General features: G+C 38.2%; 1 protein-coding gene across 1 annotated transcript; it reads left to right on the forward strand.

The window, feature by feature from the left end:
* The first annotated feature begins 6,970 nt into the window (after window positions 1-6,970).
* LOC106884048 (uncharacterized) lies at window positions 6,971-10,457 on the forward strand. Its single transcript, XM_014935265.1, has 2 exons — window positions 6,971-7,322; window positions 10,381-10,457. The coding sequence occupies exons 1-2, from the start codon at window positions 6,971-6,973 to the stop codon at window positions 10,455-10,457; spliced, it is 429 nt and encodes a 142-aa protein (XP_014790751.1).
* The last annotated feature ends 572 nt before the right edge of the window (window positions 10,458-11,029 follow it).

An 11,029-nucleotide genomic window follows, 5' to 3' on the forward strand; every position in this document is an offset into this window, starting at 1 on the left:
ATTGCAGATCCGGGTATCAACCGAGTCTATTGTTAAGATGGCTCCACCCTCTTTCTTTGGTTGGGAAGGCTGGGTAGATTTCATCTGCCTGTTGGTCATGCCGAAAGAGGTCGTGTGATGGACAAGACTAAAAGGCTGAAGTTAGGCACTTTCCTCTCTGGCAAATCTCTGACCGACTTTTTCAGGTTCCACTTGAAGAGTGGAGAGGGATGCGCTTCCTTCTAGCAAATTTATTAAAAGGAGGACGAGAGTGGTGAGCATTGTTCGTGTGAACGGTCCTGCTCTGAGTATGCACTTCTGAGTGGAGTAAGTACTTGCCTAAGTGGTCAGAGAAACCATGATTTTCTGTGGGGTTTGCACGGTTTTCCCTCGGGAGTCCCAGTGCTTTTGGGTAATTGTATTTGTTTAATTTTTTGTTAATTTTAGTTATTGTTTATAAAGCTCTACATTTGTGCTTTTGCATTAGCGTCCCTCTATCTACTATGTGGGCCCATGTGGCCAACAAAGAAAACATTATTATTATTATTATTATCATTACTATTATTATTATTATTATTATTATTATTATTATTATTATTATTATTATTATTATTACTATTATCATTATTATTAACGCTGCTAGAAGGCGTTTAACTGGCAGCAGTAGGTCATCGAAATAAAAAAAAAACAACGTTGTGTTTGGCACTTCCAGCTTTTTTTGAAATGGGTTTAAGTCTCAAAAAATTAGCTTCTCTTTCCAACCCTTCAGAATCGATATTATAAAGTACTAGTGAAATATTAGGATCGATGCAAGAGACTAATACCGAAGACTAATACTGACACATCTGGACATGTGCTTAAATTAGGAACTATTGTTAATGTTGCTATGGGGCAGATGGCCACAACTGTGTCTGTGTATGTGAAGCAATATATATCAAAAGAAATTTCTTTGGTCCTGTACCTCTTGTTCCAGTTTCGCTGTTAATGGTTAGTTGAAAAGAATCTCAGGATTCATTTTTATTATTTTCACATATTTTTATAAGTGTCTCTTGATTAACCATTTGGGATAAATTCTGTGAATGCATTTATCTACGTACATGATTTTGACTAGGAGAAATATTTAGTAGAAAATCGGAGAGTGGTATTTCTGGACGTGAACATCTTTTCAAAAGCTATTAACTGCATGAACTGCAGCACTCTGGAACGGCTTCAATGGCGCATAAATGAATTGAAGCATAAATGAAGCGAAATGGCATCGGCGAATATTTAAACAATTTCACGTTCTCAGCTTGCCGGCAGCTTAACTCTTCTTGGCGCCTATGATCTTCAGTGATATTCAATGTCTATATTAGAATATGTGTATTTCAACATGCGATATCAATAAAATGTTACATGCGAAGTGATACACTTTCATATTTGAACCGTATATATTGCCAACCACTCACTCCATTGAGAAGACAACGCTTGCATGTATTTCAGGAAGATTATAGCCAATGAATATTTTAAAAAGCGAACACCCATACACGTATAACATTTCATCCTTGAAGGTTTAACAACTACAGATTCATCAATTCCATTAGTGTACAGAATTTCCATTAGTCGGTTTCCTTGTCACACACAAATAGAATTTCAAACGTCAAGTGATATAGAAAAAGAAACGGCAATGACATGAGGAGACAAGAAGGTTGACAACAAAAACAACAGAAATAATAAACGATAAATTAATGCACCGGCACGTCCCAACCTCGCGGACGAATGGACTAAAACAGTATAGAAGCATATTTTTATAATGGATTAGAAATAAAGTAAAAGAATTAATTCCGGGATAAAATTAAAACCAGATTAGGGGCAAAACGAGTATCGTTAAGCCAGACAAAACAAAGAACGTTTTTTTGCGAGATAGATAAAGTTATACACCACTGGTTTATATCTGATATATATATATATATATATATATATATATATATATATATATATATATATATATATATATATACCACTCACTTTATAGTAAATTTTGTATTATTAACTTGAATTGTACAGAATACTGTATTATACCTTATCGAATGTCGTATAGTTCTGTGTAATGTTCAACGTTAATGAACACATCGATAAGTCTACGCTAAATTACTCCAGAGTTTTAGTGACAGGTATTTCTTATATGGATTTTGCCTGTATTTTGGTCAGTTCTATTCTGCCATCACTTTAGTTAGAGGATTTATCTCTGAAAGACGTTATTTAAAAGTGAATATGTTATGGAGATATATACTAGGCAGAAGATAGACATTTCTTCTCATCAAATTCTCCTAAATTAGTCGGATTAATGGATTATTATGGTGGACTTTCAAATTGTTTTAGTGATTATTGTAATCTTAATTATCACAAATTCTACACATTTGTTACGAAGATTTTCAACTTCAGTAGTCAAAAACACCAACACTAAGTTGGAGCTATATAATTACTTAAATCCTGATAATGCTGAATATGTAACTACATGACTAATAAAGTTTATAAATCTCATAAGTGATAAGCCAAAATCATTTGTTAAGATACATTGTCTTGTACTATGTCGTATAAATGCATTACCCAAACTGAATGACGCTCTGTCTCCAACGCTTGAATATTGTTCAGGCGAAGATTTCAAGTGTACAGTTAACTACAATATAAACTAAAGGGAAACTCATCATCACTGACAGGTTAAAAGTTTTCTTTCTAAAGCAGAAACAAGGAGAAACAGTTAACGATTTAATACTAAGGCATGCTTATTTAGGAAACATCTCATGACTTCCTGCTAAACACACATCGGAGAACTTGCTAATGATTTTTGCTGCCAGCTTCTTTGTGTGAATTCTGTGCAATCAAAGATCACCCAGAAGCACAACACGTGAAATTGATTTTTTATTTACGGAAACAGTTATGAGTAAGCAAAAATTCCAACTCGTCACTGACTTTCGTCTAAATAATCCACCTGAAACCTTATCCAAACGTTGAGTAGGCGAGTATTTGGTTAACTAATACAGATAAGAAGTATGCAGAAGTATGTATGCTATTAATAAAGAGATACTGCAGAAAACTACCGAACAAATATCTGAGAAATGATATATTTCAAATAGAATTATACATCTCCCGTAGACTGAGTGGGAATAAGTATTCCGACGGATGAAACCAAAACATTATATAGTCTAAGAATGATTTTTAAAGCGAAAGGAAAGAATGAGAAATATCTTGGATTGTTGTATTTTATCACCTTGCTATGGCAAAATTTCAAGATATACTTCTGCTGTATCACTTCTTTTAGAGAGATTTAAAAATTATAACATTTTTACTTTTGAAAATCGGTAAATGTGTTTCACTCAATATATATAATAAAACTTTCGAACAGAGGTTAACAGCGACTCCTGCTGGACTTGGCTGCTCCACATTGATAAGGGGCAACTTCCCCGACACCGGTCTGTGGAAGCCAAGCCAGTAAGAGGAAGTTGATGACCTCTCTTATTCGAAGGTTTATGGATGTAGATTTGTGTCATATAGCTATCTAGAGGCGATCGCTTCTCGCAGCTAATCGACAGTAGCATTCGTCCTATTTCTCTGGACTGTCACATTAGTTTGGCAATAAATATTAATACTCAGCATCGCTGCTGTATCTCTCCTTTAGAGAAATTTAGAAATTATAACGCACACACGCACACAAACACACACACACACACACACACACACACACACACACATAGATATTCAGTAAATCATAAATCCGAAAGAGAAGCATTTTCTAAGCTATAAAGCAGTAGACTAAATACAGATAGTTAAAACCGGTTTATGGGGTTACCCTCAGTTTTACGTCTATAAAGCGCCTAGCTTTACAGCAGACAAAAGAGAAGGGTTACACATAAGGGATTTTCTCTCAGTAACTGGCCTGATCGACTGGTACGTTCCAGGACAACAGTAGGAATGTTCTGTAGTGCAAGGGGTGTCGAAGGCTTCCGTCGAGGAGTTTAAGATGTTCCCCGGTTCGAAGGAGTTCTTTAATATTCTCCCCCGTTCACCTATGCACAGTTTGCAACGCTTGCTCCTATTGATGTAGGGGCCTGTTTTTTTTCTGGGATCTTCCATTAGATTACTTGTGGAGTACCTTCATCCTTCAGGCGCTCCACATGGCTGGCCAAGGACGTGGCGTATACCCTCTTCGGGATGCTGAATGAGATCTCTCGTTGTAGAGGCGCTCCTTGAAGGTGTTTCTGGAACATCCGCTGTATCTTCGTATACAGCTGCTGGCGAAAATGCGTTGAACCGGGGAACATTTAAATTCCAGAACGGAAGTTTTCAGATCATGCTTATACTTCAGGAGGTTCCTACTGTCGTCCTGGGACTCACAAGACAATCAGCCCAGTTATGGATAGCATTCTTAGGGAGACAATTGCTTGCACTTAAACCTCCTTTGTCTATGTGTCCAACAACTAGCCAAAATGTTTTTTTGCTTTTCATTTTCAAGAGAGGTTACAGACCACCGACTCTTACGGCCTGAAGAAACGCTGTAAAGCTAGGCGCTTTATGGACGTGAAATCCAAGCTAACACTATAGACCGGCCTTAACTATCTTTATCTACTAAAATTTTTTGTAGAGTATATATATGCGGTCATCCTCCGGTAAAACCGAAGAACTTTCATTAAAAGATTTAAATCTACAGAGAACCGCCGAAGTTAGAGTGAAATATTGTATTATGCATACTGTTTCTTAGAAACATAATGGGATTCCGTCCATCTGGATACAGGAACACGAGCGTAAATACATAGTCAGAGGAGTGATCATGTAACTTCGAGTGGTCACTGAACAAACAATATAACCAGCAAGAAAATTCAGACCAAACTTATTCGCCAATTAAGAATATTATATTTTAATTTGACTATCAACGTGTCAATATATCTCTAGCTAACCGTTTATCTCCAACTACATGGATAAGCCTTTCAACCTATCAAAAAACATGAACGACAACAGCGCATCCACCAACTAGGCCAATCTGAAGCCATTTTGGATAACTAAGTTTATCCAACTATAATATCCATCCATCCATCCATCCATCCATCCATCCATCTATCTATCTATGATATACCAGTATATTTATTTTTCTACCTTTCTATCTATCTAGTCTGTCAACATATAATAAATAGAACTTTACAAACAACTAAACACTTATTGTTTGTTGAATGTAATACTGTTATAGCGAATATACTTTAAAAACATCATGATATTGCGATATTCTTCTTGTGAAAGGATTGTATACAGACGTCTAGTGCTAAAAGCAAACACATTTTAATAGCTGACAAAACATGTCCAACACCATCGGGAACTGCTACTTCGAGTGATTTCTGCGTGTTTATATAACCTTAGCAGTAGCTATGCACTCTTCGTCTTGAGAACGCGTCTCGTATAGTGATAAGCACCTATGGACATCTTTACCGCTACGGGCATTTCTGTGCTTTTGGCACTGTACAAGAGGCATTCTGCGGGCGAATACAGATGTATGTAAGGCATACAGATTGCAATTCGGTACTAATACTGCTTCTGTCGCTAAATGATGTACTTTTAACGTTATGTAAACCTGGCAGATTTTATGTTTTGATAACTAATATAATGTTTTATATGTTTGTCTCTATTGTTCTATAGTTAGCACATCCTTACATTTTTTTCCAACAGAACGTCGCGCTATAAGAAATTTTTATATCATAAAATCCTACTATAATAGGTACTCCGTATTTATTATATACCAGATAATTTGTTCCAAGCTTTCTAATTCATCGGGATATTGTGGCAGCGTTTCGTGAAGTTTCTGTAGGTACTTGAATACATAAACAAACACGCGTGTGCGCACACCCACATCCACATCTGAATCTATTCTTCTTCTTAGGAACATCGATCCTTGAAGCAGATAAGCTACAAATAAGAGTGCCGTACGAATAATGGTTTAAAAAATAATGTGGGTAGACAAAGGATCCTGTCCGGCTTATGTGGCTCACGATACGAGTTCAAAAATGAATCATGTCACGTCTCTTGACGTCAACAATATCTATCTATCTATCTATCTATCTATCTATCTATCTATCTATCTATCTATCTATCTATCTATTGTTGTGAAAGGATTCTCACCACCCCCTCATGACTGAAAGTGGACTAGTTGAAACCGGTATTTTCCTGTTCGATTCAATCATTTTTGATCCCTGTTGAACGCGAGTCACATTGTTGATTATTTGTTGAAGTCTCCCCTCGTGGGTGTACTTACGATTGTTGATTGTTGAAATTACCGTTACTGTTGTTTGCATACGATATTGTTAAATTGTGTTTGTTTTCGTGCAATTCATGGGCGAGATGGAACAAGTACCAGTAAAAAACCGCAGTTATGCGGTAGCAACTGGCAGAGGAGTGGACTCTGAAGCCTTAGAGGTTCGTGAGGTGAAGATAGAACCGAAGAAGCTGAATGAGAGTGATAATTTGCTGAAAAGAGAAGGCAATACGTTGAATTAACCAGAATATGTAATAGTGAAGGTGTCATCGAGAAAAATCGAAATTGCAACTATCGAAGCTATTGAAGATTGTTTAAAAGAAATTAAGAAGTTCACTACTTTTATCCCGAGAGGAAGAAAGTATGGCTCAGTGGACGTGCGATTCGCGACTGAAGACGAAGCGATACAATACTCCACTGTAGCCATAAAGATGGAAGAATGGGTACTTTTGCTAACATACTGTGGCAAGCGTGTTGCCAGGGTGAGATTAGGAAAAGTACCTCTGGAATCAAATGAAACATAGTTGGTAGCAGCCATAATGTTTAACATAACATGGAGGAAGCCTCCAAAATACTTAAAGTGACGAGAACCAAAAGGTTAAATTGTGGGGTTATGGCCATACAAGCGAGTTTAAGTGACCTAAACAGGATTGCAGAGGAAATAGTTTTACCCGAAGAATTGAGGCTGAGAGTGGTAATGGAGTGTAGGTCTCCCATATGCTACTTATGTGCCCCCAGAGAGAAAAGAAGGAACAACAGATTGAACAGTCTGAGGATCAGGATAGGGTGGACGAAGTGGTGCAGGATGATGTGGAAGAGACGGCAATAACAGAGGAAGAATTCACAGTAGTTAAAAAGCGAAAAAGAAAAGAAAGAGTAAGCTCTCCGCCGGAGAAGCAGAAAAAGAAAAAAGTAGATGAGGTTGAGAAGGAGGTCGAGAAGGAGGTCGAGAATGTGGTTGAGAAGGAGGTTGAGAAGGAGCCCGAGGAAGAGCTCGAGGAGGAGATTGAGAAAGAGGAGACAGTAGCAAGGGTACTAGCTATACCAGCGGAGGAGGAAGATTTAGGCAGTATAGAAAGACAACAGCATGAAAGTGAAACAGCGAGACTAACCAAAGTAGAGGAGGATAAAGAGAGAGAGAGAAGGTGCCAAGATTGGAACAAGGAAAAGGTAAACAAGTGAGAAAGCCGAAAAAGCACAGGTGGAATTTCGTTACATATGCTAAGAACACATCAACTGAAAGAAAGATAAGGAAGTTCAAATCTATTATAAGGGTTAAGTTGGCTAAGGATATTTACTCGGAAAATGTGATTGCTATTGTAATTGATAAAGATAAATATAACAGGTTAAAGAAAATGTGTGGAAGTGACATTGATCCGTCGGGAGTTGTGGTGGAGGTTGACGAACTGCCGCCAGTGGTGGAAATAAAAGAACTGGAACCATTTACGAGATATTAAAAAAAGTAAGTAAAATTGTTTCGTAAAAAAACGATGATTATTTAAAAAACAAAGGAAAAAAGAAATGATTATAAACTGTGCGTAAAAATGTTCAAATGGTACTGCATGAGAGTGGGGTTCATGCAGATATTTCATTTTCATTATTATATTACATCTTTCTCACTTTCATTCGTTGTGTGCTTTTTGTCCCCACTGTGTTGTTCTGTCTGTCCTTGTGCTGTCACATCCGTGTAAAAGCCTGAGTGCTTAAATAAAGAAAACAGTTGAAAGCGGTATTTTCCTGTTCGGGTTAATCGTTTTTGATCCGTTAAACGTGAGTTGCCTAGTTAATTATTCTTTGAAGGTCTCCTGTAAGGGTGAACCTAATTGTTTAACCTCATTGTTGAATTGTTAGATGCTGTTGTTGCAGTGATTTTATAATTGTTTTCGTCTCCATTTATGGGTGAAGTAGAGAAATAAGGATGGATGGGAAGCGAACCAGTTCCAGCCGGCAGCTATGCTTCAGCCACTGAAAGAAGTTTAGCTGCAGACGTACTACAGGTTCGAGAGGTGAAAATGGAGCAAAAATGTTAAAGGAGTTCAACAGACGTATCGAGAAGGAAGGAGCCAGTTTGAGGTTGACACCACCGGAAAATTTGACAGCGAGCATAACGAAGCGGACAGTGGTATATAGAAAGTTGTCCACGAAAACGAAAAGAAAAAAAAGGGCTACGGTGGAGGCCATAGAAGAATATTTGAAGGATGTTAAAAGCCTCACATCATTCTACACCAGAGGGAAAAGATACGGCATAGTGGAGGTAAGGTTCGCTAGCGAATAAGAAGCGATAAACCACTCCACTGCAGCGGCAAGGGCACTAGAGTGGTTACTTCTGCCAACTTACTGCTTCAAACGAGTGGCCAGGGTCAAGATTGGCAGAGTACCCCCAGAGATTGAGGAGCTGTGGCTGGTAGCAGTAATTGTGTATAATGTGGAGGAAGACGCAAAAGTTTTAAAAATAACAAGGACGACAGAGGTGAACTGATGGAGATACGGCCTCGAAGTAGCCATCCAGATCAGTATCCAAGACTTGCACAAGATAGCGGAGGAGGTGATACTGTTAGAGGATTTGAAACTGAGAGTGGTGGTGGAGGGAAGACCTCCAGCGTGCACCAGTGTGGAATAAGGGGACACATGAGATCAAGATGTCCCCAGAAACACGATAAAGCATAGAGGAATAGAAGCAGCAAGGTACCAACCGGGAGCAGGGTGACAAAGTGGCGGCCGCAGTGAGTGAGAATGTTCGGAGAAGGTGGAGGAGGAATATACGGTCGTACATTAAAAAAAAGAACAGGAAGGAAGGCGTTGACTCACCGCCAAAGGGTCCGTTAAGGAAAAGGAAGGAAAAAAAACAGAAGAGGCACAGCAGGAGAGAAGGAAAACGTAACTAAAAAAGAACGGGAAAATGAATGGAATATAGTGACACATGCGAAAAACTATATCGAAATGTTTACTTCGTTAATACTATTCTTACTCCCAAATTGTGCATCTCTTGCCATAACATTATTTTGACGACGAGATATTCGAGCCTGTGCTGGAGAGATCGTTGTTTGAACATAGAAGAGTTATTAGCATCGGTAATTCAATTACAGAAACATCAACAACAGCATCGACAATAGTTTCAACAGCAGCAACAATAGCAGTTGTTGGAATTGCAGAAGCAATAACAACTGTGAATTCAATTGATACAGAACAAAACAGAAAATACATCAAGTTCGTCCATCCCTGACACGGTCAAAAACTCCATTGGAGAATTCGTATATAACCCAAAAGAGGAAACTAACTTTCGTGCTTACTTTAAAAGGGATGAGGAAATTTTTAGATAAGAATGTTCTGGCTGACAAGACGAAACAAAAGACAGGACACCCACAAGTCATATCAACTAATTCATCAATTGTTGGACGACGGTCCTCCAAGATCAGTTCACGTATTTTCTTAATGTTTTCAGTCGTTCGAGAGGTCGACAGTCCCCTTGAGCGAGGCTGGTCTTCAAGCGACAAGGGAACATTCCTAAAGCGTGAAAACAACTCGTAAAATTGTGTTTTGCTCATGGCAGCGTCCTACTAATCTGTCCCATCGCAAACATTGAGGATCAGGGGAGAAGGACTGAAAAACAAAGACGGGCCACCTGGTATAACGACTATGTATCGACGACGCCGGTCGGCAAACTGACGCTGCAGGGTTGCATGAAATGGCTTCTAGCGGCGGAAGCTCGAACCACAGAACGTTTCCAGTTATTTTTGGGCACCCCCTCGTATACGTAATTATGCACATCTAGTATGTTTATATACACAAATAGGCATGAATGTACGTATTCATGTAAAAATATCATACACAGAAAGTAGATTGAAAATGAGAAAGAACACGAGACCTTATTGAGGAATTACTCTCTGAAAAAGATTGTTTTTCTTCAATATGAAACAGCATCAATTTAAAACAATGAATACCCAAACATTCCTCGTTAATCACCAGAGTCTATATTAAAATCTAAGACCAGCCTCTCTAATATAAGATTAGTTAATATACACAACGCCCAGAAGCGATACAGAACATTCTCAAAAATCAATGAAAATCATTGTTCGCAACTCCGAAAGCAAAAATATGAAATGTGTTTTGCAATTTTCTTTTGTTAGACGAAAAGCAATACAATAAACGCTATTGCTTCACGCATCACCGAGAAGTATTTAGTTTACTCCATAATTACGCTTAATATGAAATTGGCTCTAGGATGTTGTTATCATTCCCACTACTGTTAAAATTCATGCAATGATGTTTCTAGCAAAATGTTGGCACATGTGTTTGAGTGCGGGCGCGTCTGTCGATGTGTATGCATTCGTGAACGTGTGAGTAAAAAGTTAAGAGGATGGAGAGAAGACGATGAGAGAAATAAAGAGAAAGACATGGTATTGTATGCGCGCGCGCATATGTAAGTGTGTTCGCGTGCGTGAGTGAAATGTTACTGGAAAACATACAAAAGAACTGAAAGTCATTATTTGCACATTAATTCAGGAAGGTAAGAATCAGAGATAATTATGGAAATTATTATAATAGTGTTTTTATGTTATCTCAAACATAGGCGTTGGCGTGGCTTTATGGCCAAGAAGTTCGTTTCGCAACCAACAGGTTTCCATTCAGTCTAACAGCGCGTTTCCCTGGCCAAGTGACTTCTGTTCTCATCCTCCCTGACCAAATTTATGCGAGTGAAATTGGCAGGAAGAAACGGTGCGAAATATATATCTATGTATGTATATACATACATACATATATATATATATATATATA

This window comes from Octopus bimaculoides, chromosome 7, assembly GCF_001194135.2.
Source record: "Octopus bimaculoides isolate UCB-OBI-ISO-001 chromosome 7, ASM119413v2, whole genome shotgun sequence".
In the NCBI taxonomy this organism is placed as follows: Eukaryota; Metazoa; Mollusca; class Cephalopoda; order Octopoda; family Octopodidae; genus Octopus; species Octopus bimaculoides.

Excerpts from the sequence above, each read along its gene's own strand:
- LOC106884048 (XM_014935265.1), top strand. The coding sequence starts at position 6,971 with ATGCTACTTATGTGCCCCCAGAGAGAAAAGAAGGAACAACAGATTGAA. Across the intron at positions 7,323-10,380 it reads GGAGGAGGAAGATTTAGGCA|ACGAAAAGCAATACAATAAA; the intron begins GTATAGAAAGAC and ends TTCTTTTGTTAG.